At 34.5% G+C, this 21796-nt stretch overlaps 1 protein-coding gene across 1 annotated transcript in view; it reads left to right on the top strand.

Moving 5' to 3' along the window:
• Positions 1-21796, top strand: part of LOC147020080 (L-threonine 3-dehydrogenase, mitochondrial-like) — a 53897-nt gene that overhangs the window by 16465 nt on the left and 15636 nt on the right. Inside the window, exon 7 of the mRNA XM_085895105.1 lies at positions 10061-10151. Coding sequence (XP_085751231.1) covers positions 10061-10151 — 91 coding nt within the window. The remainder of the gene's footprint in view (positions 1-10060; positions 10152-21796) is intronic.

Raw genomic sequence — 21796 nt, 5'->3', positions numbered from 1 at the left:
TCCGATCCTCCAAACTCAAATTATATTTCGATTATATACGTGAGTGTAGATCGTGGAAAATCGCATCATATAATGCATGAAATGCATGAAATTGTTCCAAGCTCCTAATTTGAAAACGATAGCGCTTACAAAAGTGATGTGCACAGTGATTCGTAGGTATGTAGATCAGGCTTTCGATGACATGAGTGAGGAAAGTGAAAAAAAGATTGGTGGCTTTATTGTTAAGAAACCATTGAAGCCTGTTCCAGGTTGAGGTATTGTTGAACAGGCCAAAAGCAATGGCGAATTAAGACCCCAGCGAGGGAAGAGCGAGTTGACCGAGGATGCGCTTTAAGACCTCAGCAAGGAGCAGCGAGGTGACTGAGGATGAGCCTGTGATGAAGGATAATTAAATAAGACTGTTAATTATCTTCAAAAGGGGCATTTAAATTAACCCAAATATACAATTTTCACTCATGCACTACCTTGGCGTTCCCTTAGTATGCATGCAAAGCTTGGGGCCGCGAGGCTTCATGGCCTTGGAGTTACGGAGGAGACGGACAGACGGACGGACACATAGTGACGTTTATTAGTATGTGTGCATGTATAAGTATATGTATATATGTGTGTTATATATATATATATATATATATATATATATATATATATATATATATATATATATATATATATATATATGTATATATATATATATATATATATATATATATATATATATATATATATATATATTGTTGCGAATCTGGAAGCCATGAGCACACAACATTCAGGTCCTATCGCTCAGTTATTTCGATAAGTGCATGTGGATAGATAGCTCCCTTTCCCTAGTCTAATGGGTGAATAAATGTAAATGCGCTGTGAGTTACTTTGATAGTCAGGGTTGTCTTTCATATTTACACCACCATTGTTTGACGACCTCCTGAGCCACATATCATTTTGAGATTGTAGTAAATTGTTTTTCCATTGTTCAATTGATAACCATCAAAGTTTTCAGTCCATTCAAGGATTTTTCTTTTCTTTACATTCTCCAACTGATTTATAATTAAATTTATCCGCTTATTTGTTTTATCTACTTTTACTCTGGTTATTTCTTCAATAAGACTTATTTGATATTTCTCACATTTTGTGTTTTCCATTTAAATACCAAGGCTGATTACATCTCCACTCTTTGGTTTGGTTATTGCTTGGTTCTATCATTTATAAATCAGTAAAAAGATGGCGGTAGCCTGTTAAAATCCTCAACCCAATATCTCAACACATACTTATAACCATAAGGGAGACTATTGATTCCATTCTCTAAAATTTTTATTTTATCATCAAAAGCTCCTCATGCTTTCTTATTTATCTCTTCTGTATATAATTGATGTTTATAACTTCCTATTGTATTCATTTTTCTGTACTCTTCCTTCTTTAAGGTTAAACAGTTGTAATAATGTTTAAAGTTTATTGTTTCCTTGATTATATTTTTCTTTATTCCCTTTAGCTTCTTATCACATCTTTCAATGTTATTATTATCAATATACGTAAAAGCATAAGACTTTGATCTCAAACCCACAAATTCACTCATGACCTTTCCACCCAACTCATCCTTAAACTTCCCAATAACCTTTTTATTCTTTAATGAAAACAACATACTATCAGACTTATAATTACTTGTATCATACATATCAATATTATCGATCATATTCTCATTTACATCACTTGTCTTAATTTCTAATATAAAACTATCTGTATCCATATATAACAATGACACATTATCCTTATACTTTAATTTTAAATTATTATAGTAATAGTTATACATTAACGACTTTGACAAGTCCAGAATTGATGTTCCTATATAAATAGGTTTATCCATTTCAATACTCTTTTTTTTTTTTTTCAAATGAATAGAACAAAAGTTCTCTGAAAACACCTCCGCTCGTTCAAAACTTGGTCTATTAATTAACTTTGAAGCCTGTTTCCAAGATGTAGCAAAAGTCTTGTGTTTTGTCGATTCCTAACATTTTCCATAGTCTTTCCAAATACAGCATTATTCATTGATTTATAAAAGTCCTTCTCAAAATCTGTTTTTGCTTCTGTTCTCCTTTTTGTATTAAAATCAATACACTTCTTTAACCAATGACTTTAAATTTCAAAATCTGACGAATTTTCCTCACTCTCATCTCAACCAAGCAGATAAATATTGTCTCAAGTTCCTATGATGCAAAACATAACTTTTTTTATCATTTAATGCAGTAAGTAGTTTTTCTGGAGATTTACCTTTTATATTAAATGACTGTTGGCAATCACTGAACCATTCTTTTCTTGGACTTTCTTTATCAGGGGCATAAGGTAGGTCTTTATGTTTGTGATGAAGTTCTTCTGGATATTTTAAATAAACCTCAAAATAATATCCAACTTCAGCTTCATCCAATTCTTTTTGAGAGGAGATAACAATGTTAAGTAAAACTTTTTCATACTGTTTTTCTTTAACCCATTTAAATTTTCCATAAGGTAACAATTGAGAGATAGCCCACCCATACAAAGTGTTAGCATCATAATACATCAGGTAAGAGTTGTCCTCATTCTTATTATAATCAGGAAGATATTTGTTATTTGCATTAGCATATCTCTTGGAAAATACTTGAGATATTCCTCCTCTTTTAGCCTTCTCTATCATTAAAAGCACATCTATATCACTGATTAATTCCAAATTCTGTTTTGTCATTTTTAACATAGCACTCCAAGCCAAACCCAGGGCTGTGTAATAGTGAACGGGGTCGAATCCATAAGAATTTTTATGATGACAGACTGGTCTAAAAATTTCAAACACACCAGCCAATAACAATACATCAGTTTTAAGATACAAATCATGATATTCTCCAAGATTCTTTACATTAAACTTCTCCCAAACCTTTTTAGCTTGTGTATAATCTCTATCGGAAATATGAGTTTTATTCAACTTGCCATAGAAACTTTCCCTTGAAGGAAGTTGTGTTTCTTTAAACTTCTCAAATGAATCCATATAGTCATACGGATATATTCCCTTTTGTGATGAGATCAATCTCTTCTTGATTTGAGAAATGTGATTTAAGATTCAGAAAGTTTTTAATATTTGATGCTAAGTTAGATAATGGACTTGCCATAAACTTGTATGTGTCAAGAAATCTGATATGGGTTATGGGGGACGTATGAATTGTTTTTGTGAATGAGATGTATTTTTGATCTGTGTTTAGGAATGGCAGAAATATCTCCAGATGTCTTTGAAAGTTCATTTTAAAATAGATGTGTGTCATTGTGAGCATTGTTGTGAAGAAAGACAGGAATAAAGTTTTTGGAGGCTTGTAATTAAGATTACAATGGGAATGAGCTGGATCTCGATATTTACCAGTAAGATGACAGTGATCCCTAACCTTGACCTCTCCCTCAATTTTCTCCTCACAAATATGACAGATAAGGTTCTTTCTAAATTCCTTTTTCTCTCCCTTTGTTAATGACATTGGTTTATAGGTTTTAACCATTATTTCTCTTAGTCTTATACAGTCTTTTTCCAATCGTCTTACAAACTCCTCTGAGGCATCTTCTCCTCCATAAAGTTCTAACTTGTTGTATTCATCACCAACAGATTTGATATAATAACAGAAACAACAAGGAGTATGTTTTTCATATTTATTTGTGTATGATTTATTTGGATTTGGAGAAACAGTATCTATCTTTTTAAGGATACTTTCAAAATCAGCATATATCACAAACTGATGTTTTATAGATTTGTTAATGATATGTTTGAACCTGCTTTTGGTAAAATGAGTATGGTTGATTTATGATTACTACAATATTTCGAATGTTTATTTAATCATTCTTTAATGTGAAAGGTGTTGAGACATCTCTTACAAACATACGTTTTACATTTTCTCTTATATAGTTGTGATTTGGTTATATTATCCAGATTTGCAGAGAGTGAAAAAGCTGCTGCTTGCCGGTCTGAGTGGTGACAGATGGTACGGCAGAGGGTGGAGTCATCAGCAAAGAGATAAAGAGGATTTTCCAGAGAGTCGGAGAGATCATTGATGAAAACCAGACAAAAAACAGAGCCCAGAATGTAGCCATGAGGAACTCCAGCCTGAACAGGAAGAGGGGATGCAAGAACTCCATTTAGGCCCACACGTTGGCTGTGACAGGAGAGGAAGTCTGCGCGCCATGAGTGGAGATGGCCTTGGATACCATAGGAAGAGTTTGGTGAGCAGGGCAGGGTGCCAGACCGTGTCAAAAGCACGCGATATGTCTTGGGATATGGCTCTGATTTCATGTCTGGTATTGAATACCTCCATCCATTGTTGGGAGAGCAGAAGCAGCATATCCAAGGTAGAGTGATCCGGTCTGAAACCAAATTGATGATCGGAAATCAAGCGATTGGAGAAGAGGAAGGATTTCTCTGAAACGATGATGGATTCCATAACCGTGCTGATGAATGGGAGAAGGCTGATTGGTCTGTCGGTGCAGGGATCTGTTTTTGCACCTTTTTATGTAGAGCGGTAATGTTTGCTGATTTCCAAGCAGGTGGCAGATGAGCTTGAGCAAATGAGAGGGTGAATAGAACAGAGAGAGGGTGAGCAACAGCAGCAGAGCAGGTTTTTAGGACACATCGGCTGATGCTGTCTGGACCAGTTGCATAATCTGAGTCGAGGTTTGACAGCAAACTCTCCACTTTGTCAGAGGAAAAGGACACAGATTCCAGGGACAGCTGGGTGCAACTGGTAAGGTGGGTACAGAAAGCGATGGGTTTGGGACACAATATTTCGATGCAAACACAGAGTTTAGGCATTCAGCCTTTTCACGTGTGGTGTCAGCAGTGTGGCCATTTGAGGGAAGGGGGTTGGGGATGGAGGGGGAACATACACCAGAAACAGATTTGATTAGATGCCACCAGGGTTTGGAGGAGGGAGAGAGGTTTGAGAGTTCAGACTTGAGATTAGAAAGATGTTGTTTTCTGTCTCTCCTGAGGGTAGATATACAAGTCCTGCAAAGGAGCAATTTCTTGTAGATCTTCACAGAAATACAAGTTAGGCTGATTCCACGGTAATTCTTTGCAACACCTAGATCCCCTTTCTTCGGAAATGGTACGATTTCACTCATTGACCACTGAGTTGGTTTATCCCCAGTTAGGGCTTTGTTGCAGATTTCAAGGAGCTGCTCGAGTGTGCCACTTATCCAAACCTCCTGTAGAACTCCGTCAATACCAGATGCTTTGTTCTTATCCATTGATTTTATTCTTAATTCTTTCATTGTGAAGTTTTCTGTATCATTTGGCAGTATCTCATTTACAACAGCAAGTCGAAGGTGTGATGATAGTTGGGAGCTGTTCCAAAAGGGTTGCAAAGTAAGCCTTCCATCTTATAATCCTTTCAGCAGGATTGCAAGCTCTAAGTTTCCCCTGGTTACTGGTTTTTCTTCCCGTGATTTAGTTTACTGTACGCCATGCTTGTCATGACTGATGCTGAACTGCCACGGATGTACAGTATCTAAAGAAAGTCTACACCCCCTTTCAAAATTTTCAGCTTTTGTTGCCTTATCACCTGGAATTAATTTGCATTAAATCAGACTTTTTCCACCTTTATTCTAACATCATAACCCACAACTTCCAAGTGAAAAACAAATTCGACACATTCCAGATGATTTGTGAAAAATACAAAACTAGAATATCTTGGTTGGATCAGTGTCCACCCCCTTATAATAGCAATTGTAAGTTTGCTCAGGTGCAACCAATCACCTTCAAAATCACAGACCAAATTAATTGGCCTCCACGTGTGTTAAATTGTCATGATTCTGATTATTTAAGAATAAAATCGACTGTTCCTGTAGGTTTCCTCTGCTGGGTTGTGCATATTTACAGCAAAGACTCAAACATGAGCACCAAGGTGCCAGGTTAAAGTTGTGCAAAGGCACAGATCAGGGGATGGGTATAAAATATTTCAAAGACCTTGAATATCCCTTGGAGCACAGTCAAGACAATCATTAAGAAGTGGAAGGCGTGTGGTACCACCAAGACACTGCCTAGATCAGGCCGTCCCTCCAAACTGGATTAACAAGCAAGGAGGAGACTGATCAGAGAGGCCACCAAGAGGCCAATGGCAACTTTGAAAGAGCTGCAGGCTTTTATGGCAAAGACTGATAACAATGTGCATGTAACAACAATATCCCAAGCACTCCACAAGTCAAGCCTGTACGGTAGGGTGGCAAAAAAGAAGCCATTACTCAAAAAAGCCCACCTTGAGTCCCGTTTGAGGTCAGCAAAAACCACTCCAGAGATTCTGAAGCCATGTGGCAAAAAGTTTGTGGGCTGATGAAACCAAGATAGAACTTTTTGGCCTAAATGCAAAATGTTACGTTTGGTGCAAACCCATTACAGCACATCACCCAAAGAACACGATCCCCACTGAAGCATGGTGGTGGTAGCATCACGTTATGGGGATGTTTCTCATCAGGAGGGACTGAGGCACTTTTCAGGGTAGAAGAGAAAATGGAGGGAGCAAAATACAGAAAAATCCTAAGAGGAAAGCCTGCTGCCCTCTGCAAGAAAGCTGAAATTGTGATAGAAGTTCACCTTTCAGCATGACAATGACCTAAAGCATACAGCCAAATTTACACTGGAGTGACTAAGGAACAAAAAGATAAATATCCTTGAGTGGCCCAGTCAGAGCCCAAACCAAAATCCAATCAAAATCTGTGGCATGACTTGAGATTGCTGTCCATCAACGCTCCCCACGCAACTCCACTGAGCTTAACCAGTTTTGTACAGAAGAATGGGAAAATATTGCCCAATCAAGGTGTGTAAAGTTGGTAGAGACCTATTCCAACAGACTCACAGCTGTAATTGCTGTCAAAGGTGCTTCCACCAAGTATAAATTCAGTGGGGTGGACACATTCAACCAAGATATTCTAGTTTTGTATTTTTAATTAATTTTCTGAAATTTGTAGAATTTGTTTTTCACTTGGAAGTTGTGGGTCACGATGTGTAAATAAAGGTGGAAAAAGTCTGATTTAATGCAATTTAATTCCAGGCTTGAAGGCAACAAAAGGTGAAAATTTTGAAAGGGGCTGTAGACTTTCTATGGGCACTGTAATTTCAATAATTGCTGTCCCTGATATACCTTGCTTGACGCTCATTTTGGTTTTATTTGGCTTTATCGTATTTAATCATATCAGTTTCAGTTCCATTGGCAGACTTTGCAATGTACGCAGATTTCATTGCTGCACGCTTTTCTATTACATTTTCATCTTCCCACAGCAGTTAACTTTTGTGATAAATCTTTTTTTTTGTGTGTCTCAGCTGTGTAATTCTGGGTGGTGCTGATATTGTTGTACATAGCATGAGCTGTTTGGGAGCTTGTAGCTGGTTGCAGTACTTCAATTTGGTTTTTCACTTCCACTGTGTATGCATGAAGGATTGAATCCTTTTTCAGCTTACTTCAGTTGTACTGTGGTGAGTTATTTTTTTTTTTTTTTTTTAACTTTTGACGTTTGCTCGAAGACTTAATCTTACTTTAGTGGTTACTAACGGTGATCTGAACTGACTGAGTGGAAGAAGCCATATGATTCACAGTTTGTGGCACTGTTTTTCCACTTTTTGTTGACAAGATCTATCTGTGCTCTATGCTGGGTCGTGTAAGTGAAAGTCCAGAGTTCACCTTTCCATTTTTGGAACATATTAGTCATAGAAATAAGTTCACATTTTGCCATTAGATGAAATAGATATTTACCGTTCCTATTGGTGATCATAGAATGTTAATGCATATTCCTCCGACAATATGTTGGTCGGGCTATAGCATACTAGCAGGGGTACCCGGCATTGCCAAGCAACACTGGGTCCTTCCTCTCATCCCACCCCTTCCCCTCCCTTCATTAGTTACCAACGTGTAGTTGCTTGTGTTTAGTTTCAAGTTTCTTGTGGAGGACTCGCCAAGTGGCTTAAGCAGTCAAGCAAGCATTATATTTGATGCCGTTGATAAGAAACAGCTGGTCTGGCAAGCGTGAGCTAGCCACTCGGTAAATTAACACACCCCTGGACATCGCCAACATACAGAACATACAAAACACTGACAAAAGGACAGTTTTTATATTAAAGATTTAAAATATTAAATCAAGACTATTTCTGTTGTTATGCAAACATACCTTGTTCAATTTTAAAATGGACATTCACTCAGAGGTGATGTTAAGTGGACGTGTACATTTCATCCAACTTTAAAGTGTACTTGTACATAATAAATAGCTCTCAGGATTTCCCTGGCGGCCTCTCGATTTCATTACGGACACAGGTATTTCACGACCAAGCTTCATATGACGTGTATTACATGTCCATCAGCTTGTTTATCAAGTTATAGGCTTGTTTGTTATAGGCCTTGAAAAGTCAGGCGAAAACCAAAAGTTTTTTTTTCATGAAATGTCACTATTTTCTTTCCTCTGCATTTGAGAATTAACGTACCTTCATTTGGCGATGTATATTAGACCGCTGACATGATTGCTGCAAACAAAAACATGCATTACTTCATTACTTCATTTGACTTGGAATCAAAATGTACCTTTGTTTTTTTTCCTCAAGACGGTACCTTTATTTAATGATAAAAGACACGTTGTTCGGTCTTCAAGTGCACATCAGAAGCCGTTGAACAATCTTAGCTATGCGTAACGAAAAATGTGGCGGTTAGGTGATTTCTGGGTGGCTGGAGGGAAAGGTGTGGCTTGGTTGGCTAATGGGCAGTACTTGTGATGCTGGGAAGAGGGGAAGGCGTGGCCTGTAGAATGAGCGGGGCTTATGACACCCACACACAGACATTAACTTGGATATATATATATATATATATATATATATATGTATATATATATATATATATATATATATATGTATATATATATATATATATATATATGTGTATATATATATATATATATATTGGATTATTATTGCTTTAGGATTACCATTGAAGGTTGTTGCCATTATGCGGCGATTGATAGACTCAATGTTACGACAGGCTTTTATATGCAGTGTTGGTGATAAATAGGCCAACACCCCCAACTGAAGCATTCAGGGGTTTTTAGTGGCCAAGCTACCACTGTCCAAGCTGTTCCCCACTGTTTTGTCCTTTCCTCTCCCACCCCTCTTGTCTCCTGCCCCCCTTGTTGTGCGTTTGCTCTCATACGAGCCTCGACAATGTATACAAAAAAATAAAAAAGCTAGGAACTGGAGTCCACCCTTTTCATACTCCTTGATAGCGGATGTCAACATCATGGTAAATGCGGTGTTCTTGAAGGCAGATTACACTGATGCCATACTTTTCCATGTGTGAAACAGTTTCGTTGATCTTATCCGCTGAGCTAAGTGTCCGTGCGTTGAATGTTGCAACTGAAATTGGATGTTTACATTTTAGAAGATTCTGCTGTTGATGGTGGTGTTGTGGTGGTGGTTGACCGGTTACTAACTTTTCAATCACAGCCTGGTCACTATCTGGGGGACGTGGCCCTTTTTACCTGCGCAACAACCGATGCAGTATGATTGAGATACGGTTTTTCATTGTTAGTGTCTTTTGGTTGCTTACGTTACTTGTGTGGTCGCAAGTTTTACATGAGTACACAGTATCCATTTTATCAGAATTGGTGGTCTTCATTGTTAAAATGCTGGGTAACAAATCTTTCTGCTTTGCCATTTCAACAACTGAGGCTCTGCTGTCGACATCAGGATTATTATTATTATTATTATTATTATTATTATTATTATCTTTTTTGTTTGTTTGTTTTTGTTCATGAGGTTTACTCAAAATTTTGATGAATACTTCATCTGTCCCCTTCCCTCAGACCTGCCTGGTTTGGTTGGACCTGTCCAATATAGCTCATTGGGTATTATCAGGGCGCACAGGTCGCTCCACGATCATCAACATGATAGTCAGTCAGTTGGAGTGGAAATCACTCGCACTCACGATCAAAACACATGCTAGTTATTAGAACAACTTGCTAAATTGTGTATGACCTGTATGTCTCTGCAAAGTGCTATGAGGACCATGAAATACCACAGTCTACCTCTGTATTGCAGTATTACCACCACAAGTTTGGCCTTGACTTCCGCAGCCTCAGGTACCCAGGGGTTATAACTGCTGACGCTCACCCTGGCGGCGGAACCACAGGTGAGCGATAACGCATGGATGTGTGAATCCATGTTGGTGGTGACAATGATTACAGAATAACAGCATTGTATTTGGAGTAAAAGCAATACAAACAAACTTCTCAGTCTACTCTGGAACAACCAGGAGCAGTTATGAAATACATTTCAAGGCACAATATGCTGTTTTGAGGCATTTTGGACATCGACATTATGCAAAACAAGTACTACATGTTCAATTCTAGGGTGAACAGCCCCAAAAGCTGAGTTTGCTTTCCTCATTGATTTATAGATTTATTCCTCCTTCACTGCAAATATTTTGCACGTCTCATGTTTACATTTGAGCACAGAGCTCATGTGGATTATGTAACCTGGGAACTCCAGCTCTTCCACGAGCCTCGACTCTGTATACAAAAAAAGCATCATATAGTATTGGTTTGCCCATTAAAAAATAAAAAGCAATGTCCTTAAAATTAGTAAAAAAAGTACATCAATGTCTCTCGCTGTTTTTGCCCTACATGTAACATACTTAGCAGCTTCTCCACCAGAATTACAGCAATGTTTGAAAAATAAACATGGTAGGTCCAAGGTTTTGTGCTGAAACAAGCCAACACAACCCAACCTGATGCCATGAAAAGGGCTCCTCTGGAACACTGTCAAATCATGTTCACATAATTTGAGGAGTTCTGGCAATGATAAAATACTCCACCCAGAGGTGTTCCAATGGAGATTGGTCTGAACACATTGATGGCTATAAGAAATCCACAATTGCAGAAATATCTCACAATGGGATGAGACGTCCTGGTAAATAGATTAGCGATGTATTCTACAGAATTGGTTGGGTTATTTCGACATTGCTGGGAACCTTCGCTATCGCGAATGTCTCAAGACCCTTATTTGGCAATTTCGACAAAGCAGATGGGAAATGGGACTTGTCAGAAAACATTAGGTTGGCCTGGGTCGACCAGCTCCAACCGACTCCATGCCAGATTGTCGGTAATACATACCCGACTCACTACTAGTGCCAAAGCAGATTTGCGACATCGTCACTCCTTTTGGGTGGGCATGTGGTTCCTCACAAGGTTAAACTGCTATGGATACAAACTTATTTCTCAATAGTTTAACCCAGACTCATGTTTAAAAAGATTCCAGCAAAATGAGCATTTATTCACCTTTGGTTATCTCGAACAGTGTCTTAAGGCCCGGTCACACCTTGACGTTTTAGGCAGCGATGGCAACGTATTAAAATGTATGTAAAACGCTGGCTGACGTTGAACTTTTGATGTTTTTTTTTTTAAGATTTGGACGTATTCATAACGAGTTGGTCGTATGCATAACATATTAGTAATGGACACAGAACGTTTCGTTGTGTTATAGATAACTTATACCAACGAATGCTGAACCTGTTGTCGGCCTACACAACCGATGCCCAACGATAGTCTAACTTAGGCAAAGCGCGTTGCACGCATCGCCGACGATGTCGTGACGTAGCCTATTAAAAGGCTGACGCACAACGATTCGAATCATAACTGCCGTAGAAATGGAAGTGTCAACATCGCGGTCACACCTTGGCGATCTTGCCAGTGTATGCCGACCTAAGAAAAATGTGTCTAAAACGTTGGGGCACGTCAAATACGGTATGAGTAAGTTTGGTATATGTGAGTAGAACGCTAAAGCACGCTATCATAGGTCGTAGTAAGTAGAGTACGTCAAGAAATTTTAAACATGTTCAAAATTTTACGACGTACTCGGCGTATGACACACGTTCCGCATGCGATGGGGATAATTTTTACACACGATATGTGGACGCTTACACACGTCCACAAAGGCTACTTATAAGCTACTCAAAAGTCGAAACACGTCGCGGTAATGTCTTTTTTTACGCGAAACTTATTCCTAACTTATGTTTGACATGCTTTGAACCAATTATTTACGTAGTCCCAACACACATCGACGTATGTAGACGTATTCCAATGACGTCTTCCGGTCGACAAAAAAAAAATAAAAAATGAATGTGTTTCTAGCTTACAACTGCCATATAAAAACGTGTTCCCAGCGGTTTTGGGAATTGGAGTAGGGTAAGAATACTGATTCTGGCTCACTTTTCCCCATGTAAATGAATGGGGGATTTTCAGCGATTTATATTTTTTTTCCTTAAAAATAAACCCCCTTTTTATCCCAAGGTATATTTATTTGTCTCCCCTTTTAACTTGGAGGTTGAACCTCATTGAATTGAACACCTGGGGGTTGAACAGCTCACTCATTGAACCTATAAAGATTTGTTCATTCTCAAATTCCTTCAATAGTTTAATTTTCTTTGCACAATAATCCCCATCTAAAATATTGACAAACAAAACATTTGAATCTTTATATTTTTTAAGATACCCCTTTTGTGCCATTACGAAATGATAAACTTCTCTTAATGCTCTTGTTTGACCACCTCCTGAGCCACATATCATTTTGAGATTATAGTAAATTGTTTTTTCATTGTTCAATTGATAACCATCAAAGTTTTCAGTCCATTCAAGGATATTCATTTTTTCTTTACATCCTCTAACTTACTAGTTTTTAAATTAATTCGCTTATTTGTTTTATTTACCTTTGTTTTAGTTATTTTTTCAATAAGACTTATTTGATATTTTTCACATTCATTATGTTTTCCATTTATATACCAAGACTGAGATTTTCTCCACTCTTTAGTTTGATTAATACTTGGTTTAACCATTTATATATTGTGAAAAAACGCAGTGTAGCCCTTAAAAACCCTAACCCATCTTCCCATCGTTAAAACATAATCTATTTTATACACTCTATCATACAATATCCATATGGAACACAATCTATTCCATTATCTAAAATAAATCTCTTATCATCAAAGGCTCCTAATGCCTTTTTATTTACTTCTTCACTATATATGTTATGTTTATAACTTCTTATTGTATTCATTTTCCTATATTCTTCTTTCTTATTCATCAAACAATTATAATAATTTCTAAAAGTTATTGATTTCTTTATTACATATTTCTTTATTCCCTTTAACCTCTTATCAATCTGTTCACCATACTTATAAGCATATGCCTTTGCTCTCAATCCAATAAACTCACTCATTACTTTTCCACCCAACTCATCCTTAAACTTACCAATAACCTTTTCATTCTTTTTGGAAAATAACTCACTCTTCTTGCTGAAATTACTTGTATCATATACTCCAATATTTTTCTTCATATCTTCATAAACATCATCAGTTTTTATATCTAGGATAAAACTATCAGTATCCATATACAACAATGAAACATTTTCACCATACTCTTTCTTTAAGTCATTATACAAATAATCATACATCAATATCTTTGATAAATCAAGAACTGCTGTTCCAATATAAATTGGTTTATCCATTACAATACTTTCCTTTTTCATATGAATTGCAGAAAAGTTCTCTGAAAAAACCTCTTCTCTCTCAAAACTTGGTTTATTTATCAATCTCGAAGCTTCTTTCCAAGATGTTGCGAATCTAATGTTTTGCCTGTTTCTAACATTTTCCATAGTCTTTCCAAATACAGCATTATTCATTAATTTATAAAAGTCCCCTTCAAATTTTACTTTTGTATTTGCTCTCATATCTGTATTGAATTGAATATACTTTTTCACCCAAGGACTTTGTTTAAATTTTAAAACTCTATGAATTTTAGCTACTCTCAATCCTTCTCTCAAAAACTGTTTTAAGCTTCTCTGATGCAAAACATATCCCTCTTTATCATAGAATGTTGTTAATAACTTTTCTGTTGATTTACCTTTAATATTAAAACTTTTATGATAATCACTTAACCATTCTTTCTTTGGAGTTTCTTTCTCACATGCAAAAGGAAGATCTTTATGCTTATTATGAAGATCACTCGGGTACCTCAAATCAACTTCAAAATAATAACCTTCTTCTTCGTCATTCAATTCCTCTTGAGAAGAAATAACAATATTCATCAAAGCCTTTTCATAATTCTTTTCTTCCACCCACTCTAATTTACCATAAGGTAGAGATTGAGACATTGCCCATCCATACAAATTATTAGCATCAAAATACATCAAATAATTACTATCTTTTTCACTATCATAATTTGGGAGATATTTATTATTTGCTTTAGCATATCTTTTTGAACATACTTGTGATATTCCACCTCTCTTGGACTTCTCAATCATCAAAAGCATATCCACATCACTGATTAAATCTATATCTTGTTTTGTCATTTTCAACATTGCACTCCAAGCTAAACCAGGAGCTGTGAAATAGTGGGCAGGATCTAACCCATAACAATTTTTATTATGACAGAGTGATCTAAAAGCTTCAAACACATCAGCTAACAATAAAACATCTGTTTTTAGATATAAATCGTGATATTCTCCAAGGTTCTTTATCTTAAATATTTTCCATATTTCTTGTGCGTGTTTATATTCCTTATCACTTATCTCTTCTTCATAAAGGTTATTATAGAAACTTTCTTTTGAAGGAAGTTGTGTTTCTTTAAATCTCATAAATGAATCCATATAATCATAAGGATAAATTCCCTTACTTGTAAGAATTTTCTCTTTACTTTGAATTTCATTCCTTGTTTGAATTTCCTCTCTCGTAAGAATTCCTTCTTTAATCAGAATTTCATCTTTAATCTGAATTTCCTCTTTAGTGAGAATTTCCTCTTTTGGAAAGAATGAATTAAGATTTGGAAAAGAGTCTGTGGAGCTTAGATTTGATGCGAGGTAGGCTAGTGGTGTTCCCATAAACTTGTAAGAATCTAAAAACCTAATACGAGTTATAGGTTTTGTGAATATCATTTTTGAAAATGAAATATACTTTTGACTTGTGTTTGTTATAGCAGAAATATTCCCTGGTGTTTTTGAAAGTTCATTTATAAATAGATGTGTATCATAGTTGGCGCTGTTGTGAAGAAAGACTGGAATAAAAGAAGGTAATTTATAATTAAGATTACAACAGGAATGAGCGGGACCTCTATATTTACCAGTAAGATGACAATGGTCTCTAACTTTAAACTCCTTAATTTCCCCCTCACAAATATGACAGATATTGTTCATTCTAAATTCTAATTTTTCTTCTTTGGTTAATTTCATCGGTTCATTTGTTTCTTTCATTAATTTAGTGAGTCTTATACAATCCTTTTCTAATCGTTTTACAAACTCTTGTGAAGCATTTTTTCCACGATAATGTTCAAGTTTGTTATACTTTTCTCCAACAGATGATTTGATATAATAACAAAAACCACAAGGAATATGTTTTTGATATTTATTTGTATATGGTTCTTTTGGATTAGGAGAAGCAGTATTTATCTTTTTAAGGATACATTCAAAATCAGCGTATATCACAAATGGGTGCATGATAGATTTATTATAATCTTCAAAATAAATCTTTTCACCAGGTTTAGGCATTGTAATTACAGCTGATTTATGATTACTACAATATTTTGAATGTTGTTCTAATCGTTCTTTTGTATGAAATGAATTAAGACATCGCTTACAAGGATATATTTTGTTTGCTGTTCTGAATACCTGAGAAGAGATTAATCTTGATAAATTATTGATGTATGTGTAATGTGAATTCTTTCCAACACTAAAATATAAAAGGTCAATGTGTGTTTCTTCATTTTTATAGTTGTTTGAAATTTTTAATATTTGAACTTTGTTTGTATCCGTTAATCCATATACATTGATAGAAAGATTATTCTTTTTCTCAAATTTAGGAATATCTGTTAATGGCATTGGGAATTTAAAATCTTTAATGTCCAAGGTATTCTCATATTTCATATATTGTTTTACTCTTTCTGAATTACATTTTGGTGGATGTAAGTGAGCAAGAACAGACCAGAGAAAACATTTATTATCATTGTTCTTAATATTAACAACTGCCTTCTTTAGTTTTATTTCTTTTGGTAATTCAATATAAGAAGAAGCTTTAAGAGGGTTTGATTTTAGAATGTGTATATCTAAAAAGATGATTTTTTTAATATTGAATCCACTTCCTACCACTGTATTATCAACATCCTCCTCTTGTCTTGATAGTTCTTCATAAACCCCACTATTCAAAAAATCTTGAAATGATGTTATAAAATGAAGATCTGTTCTCATATAAGGAGTTTGTTCTTCATCTTGTCTTTTCATATTCATTTTCACTCCCATATAAAACTTTAAAGTTTTTATTTCTTTTAATGTCTTTTTAATAAATTTTTCAACATCGGGTTTCACTATTTCAATTGATTCAGCTATTGATGATGGACTGGGTTCTCCAAATTGAAAAATCCTTATTTTTATATGCCCTTTAAATGCCTCATCAGTGTTTTTAATATAATAGTCTCCCTTTACTTTAAACTCATTTTTCTTGTGTTTTTGTGATTGAAGATGTTGATTATAACTACTCTTCAAAACATCCTTTGAACAGATATCACAATGTTTTCTTTCCAACTCAAGAGGAGATATTTGATGAAATAGATTAAATGTGTGTTTGTTGGTTCGGAGGTGTTTTCTATAATGTTTATATTCGTGATTACAAACATCGCAGTACGTTGTATTCACCATATTTATAGAATAAAACTTTGCTTAAACTAAAATTTTCTTGATGAAAATTTCGTTTAATTTATAGGTGAATCTGTGCTTAAAAACATTTTATCCTCCAACTTTTTCACTTAATAAATACAATGTTTCAAGACACAAAAGACAAGTTTCAATCAATCTCTTCATCTGTTAAAGATACTGTGAAATATGTCAAGGATGTAAAATTGAACAAAGATAAATATAACAACTATTGGATAAAAACTATTATGGTAAATAATATGAGTTCTTCAATTTCCTTCAGTGGAAGGGCTTTTAGTATACCTGGTAGAACATCAATTAAAGTATCTCTAACAAAAGTTTCTCCTCTCCTTCTAGTAATATATTCAAAACTAGAAAAAGCAATGAAACAAGAAAAAGTATCAAAGAACAAAAACCTTATGGATGAAGCTTTAGAAAGAAAAGATAAGACCATCTGTAATATGCAAGGAGAAATTTGTATTTTTTTCAACAACCCTAAAGATGTAAATCTTGATGAAATAAAGGATGTTAATATATCAGGTGAAATGACATTTCGTTCAATAGTAGTTAACGATAATTTTAAAATTACCTTTAATATAAAAAATGTTGTCGTTGAATCTGATAATGAAAAAAGTATATCGATATCGATGGTAATATACAACTAAAAGTATAGATGAATTTCAGTTTAAGTAAAGTTTTACTTTATAAATATGCTAGACTTTCCTGATTCTCCATATGACAAATTTGAGAATTGTCCTGCGTGTGAAAGACAGGGATTAAACACAGAGTCAAAAGCCTATAAACAATGTATATTCTGTGATTATCTTCTAATTAATGATAATAAAAAATATAAAAAGGAAAATAATTCTTTTAGATTTACACCAAAAATGAATTACTTTACAAGATTGATTAGAGAAATGAATGTAAAGTATGAGGATGATAACACACCTTTCCTTACAAGGGAAGAAACTGAACGTATAAGAGAAATGTTCAAAGGATTGTTGTTGTATATTATTCATGGATGTAATTTTCAGGGAAATATCAACACAAGATATTGTATAAATAAAATAATGGATTATCTTGAAATTAAACCTGAACTTAGGATAAAATATAGAGTTTCTAAAAAAGCCAATAATAAATTAAATAACCTGTTTTTCAAATATATAAATGAATGATTTTTTACCTATTTGGGAAAATAAGATAAAATTTAACAACCATAAAAATCTCCCAAATTCATTAAGATGTCTCATAGTTGGTTCAAGTGGATGTGGAAAAACCTGCTTACTTTTAAAAATGCTCCTCACTCCCAACTTTTTAGATTATGATAATTTAATAATTTTCACAAAGTCGAGTTTTCAACCAGAGTATCAACTACTCTCACAAGGTTTTAATGCTGGTCTTCAAAAAGAAGATATAATAGGTTTATTTAAACATCAAAAAAACCTAAATGATTATAACATTGAAGATATAATTCAACTATTTTGTGATACACAGAGATGTAAAAAGAAATCAAATCTTATAACTTGTATTCTTAGTGATAATACGGATGATATACCGTCTCCCCAAGATTTGGATAAATCAAAAAAGAACCTCGTTATCTTTGATGATTGTGTTAATGAGAGAAACCAAACGGTAATGGACAGCTACTACACAAGAGGGAGACATTCTTCTTGTAATTGTATTTATCTTAGTCAATCGTACTTTCAACTTCCTCGTCGTTCCATCAGAAACAATGCTAATACTTTTATTTTATTCAAGTTAAATTCAATAGATATCAATAATTTTTGGAGAGATAATTGTTCTACATTATGTAGTAAAAAGAAATTTGAGGATTATATGAAGCACACGACTGAAAAATATAAATATATTGTTGTGAAACAAGATGAGATATTAAGGGATATATTTTTTGTTTTATAAACAATTACATATATAAATGACAACTATTATTATAAATCTTGTGGGTAAATCTGCTTCTGGAAAAAACTTTCATAAATCAAGGTTCTTGTGTAGTACAAATGAGAATATTGTAAATTTACTTAAAAAACACCCCGTGATACGCATTGTATCAACAACAACTAGAGCAATAAGACCTGGAGAAGTAAAAGGTGAAGATTATCACTATATTTCAGTGGAGGAACATATGCGATTGAGGAATGAAGGACAAATATTTGAGGAGGTTTCTCTTGGTACAACAAAATATTCACATTGTAAGAGTGAGTTAAAGAAACTAAAATCTGGTGGTGTTGGGATATTAGAAACTAATCCAGAAGGAACGAGACAAATTATTAAATATCTGAGCGGAGTGAAGATTTTATCATTCGGTTTTGATGTTGATGAAGAAACTCAACACAAACGTATGAAAAGCAGAGATGCAAGGATTAGTGAAGAAGAAATTACAACTCGCATTAATGTTAATAAAGAATTTGATGAAATATTTAAAGAAAAGGATTTATTTGAACACATCTACTTGAATGATGAAGAAAAGGAAAATTTCCCTGTTGATCTTTACAATTCATTAAATGATATTTTACAATAAATAAATGGATACAAAAGAAAGAGCAAGAAGATTTAAGGAACATCAAGAGTTGGTTTCAAAAGTTGTAAAACAACAGGAAGACATAAAGAAGAAACGCAGACAGAAACTAACGGGCGAAGAAGCATTTGAAAAAACAAGAGAAATTTTTTAAACCACTTTTAAAAACTTCCCAAGAAAAATGAAAGATGTTTCCACAGTTCCCACAGTAGAATATACTCCTAGAAAGCTTCAAATGTTAAAAGATTTCAGTCAAATGACGGAGGAAGAATTAGAGCATTTAGGAGAATTAGAATATGATGATGAAGGTTTATTTCAACAACTGGAAGAGATTAATCAACCCCTGATTATATTGTGAATGCTGTTCAAAACAATGAATATTCAGCGGATTCAAAAACCAAAGCAGGACTCATTCCAACAGAACAACCAGCAATATTTCATCTTGTTCAAGAAAAGGTATTGATATTTAATGATGAATTAAGGTTCTTAAGTTCTGCTCAACCCCTGTTAAACTAACTCCGAGATTAATGTTTCTTCTCACAAAAGATGGAAGACAAGGTTCAACTGTGAGGGATGAATCAAAGTATATTGATAAACCATTGGATATGGAAAATAATGATGATAGAGTATATATTGATTTGCTGAACACTCTAAATTATAAGGTTATTCTTTCTGGTAAAAGTAGGAAGAATGAGAAGGAGAAACACATTATTCAGGCTTTAAGTATCCTTGGTTCAGGTATTAGTTTTCTTCCAAATGACCCATCGCAATTAGTTAATAGACTGTTATTGTTGTTCGGCAGTAAGAAGGCTGGAAATAACAATTGTTTTAATGAAGCATCAGCCATTTTAGACCAGTTGATGAACATGAAAATAATTAATAAATCTCAATATAAAGACATTTTAACTCATATTAAATAAGATGAGAAGCACAATCCTGAGTTTTAATTTCACAACAAGCGACCACACATCTTCATTCCCATACCCACTACAACTTGACACAACAAAAGAATATGAGGCATCTTTATTGTCCATGGAGACTTATAATACCTTATTTAATATAACCGAGAAAAATGACAAGTTTAGTTATAATCCGGGAAGTGGATACAAAACGATAACAGTCTCACCCGGAGCATACGAGATTTCTCAAATATCTTCCGAAATTGCTCGTCTTATGAAAGAACAGGGTGATGAACCAAAAAATATTGTTATAAACATTCAAAAACATACTTCAAAATCAACGATTAAAGTTAAAAATAACTACAAGGTTGATTTCACAATTGATAATTCATTTAGAGAGTTATTAGGTTTCTCCTCAAAAAAGATTGAAACTAATGGGACGTTTTACAGTGATAATGTCATTCAAATATCCTCAGGAATAAATTCGGTGTTAATTCACTGTGATTTGATTGATGGTGCTTATAATGATGGATTAAAAACAAATACAATATTTTCATTCAGCGCATACTCAACCCCAATTGGTTATAAATTCAATATGGAGCCTAAAAATTTGGTTTATCTACCTGTGTCAGGAAAAACCATACACAGAGTAAATTTTAGGATAACCGACCAAGATAATCGTGTGATTTCTTTTAATGGAGAAGTTATATCCATCAGAATTCACCTACGTGAAGTTTTTCAATAAATAAATACGATGGTTATTGTGAGGAAGCACGAGTTGGGAAAATATAAAATAATTACAGGGGATGGGATGTTCCTTTCCCGTACTACAAGGGTGAAGGTATGTATCTTGGTAGAGGATACTATAAACCTAAGAGACAAAGGGGTGTTGGACATCAATTTAGAGGAGATGGGATAATTGATACTCTCATGGGTATTGGTTCAACTATTCTTAAACATAAAGACCTAATTGGTTCAACTGCTTCTGCTGTGGGAAATGTAGCAGGTGCTGTAAAGAGTATAAAAGATGCTCAGAAAGAATCTCATAAATTACAAGCAATAAAAGAAATTAAGAAAGGTAAAACTCAGTTGTCCCCCAAGAACGACAGAAAATAATTCAAATACTTGGATCAGGGTTTCAAAAGTTTTAACATCTTTTTCCTAAATAAATACAAGTATGGAAGCAATTGATAGTATCTATGATTTGGATGATACTATTATTATCTCAAACTCCACTAAAAAAGAAGATTACTTCAAGGTAAATGCAATAACTGGAACAGACTGGAATACAAATGGTACAAAAAGTTTTGAAATAAATAATCAACAAACCTATTTGAATCTCTCCGAAAGTTTCTTGTTGTGTAAATTTAAATTCACTAAGGCTGGGAATAACACAAACGCTACACTTGTAAATGATTTCTTCTGGAAAATGTTTGATAGTGTGCGATTGTATATTGGAACACAAGAAGTTGAAGCGGTTGATTATGTCTCTGCTGTATCTGAAATGATGAAATTTACACTCTATACATTCAGTGATAGAATGGGAAAGGGGTCTGTCGAAGGTTTTATTCCTGATATGTCAACGGGAACAAACACAGACCCTGGATATATTCAAAGGAAAGGAATGTATAATGATGATACAAAAGCAGAAAATAGTTTTACTGTGGCAGT

Source organism: Eptatretus burgeri, chromosome 9, assembly GCF_056783735.1.
Source record: "Eptatretus burgeri isolate ZD-2024b chromosome 9, Ebu_testis_v1, whole genome shotgun sequence".
In the NCBI taxonomy this organism is placed as follows: Eukaryota; Metazoa; Chordata; class Myxini; order Myxiniformes; family Myxinidae; genus Eptatretus; species Eptatretus burgeri.
Note: the sequence above shows the minus strand (reverse complement) of the source record. Positions and strands in the feature narration are given on the sequence as shown.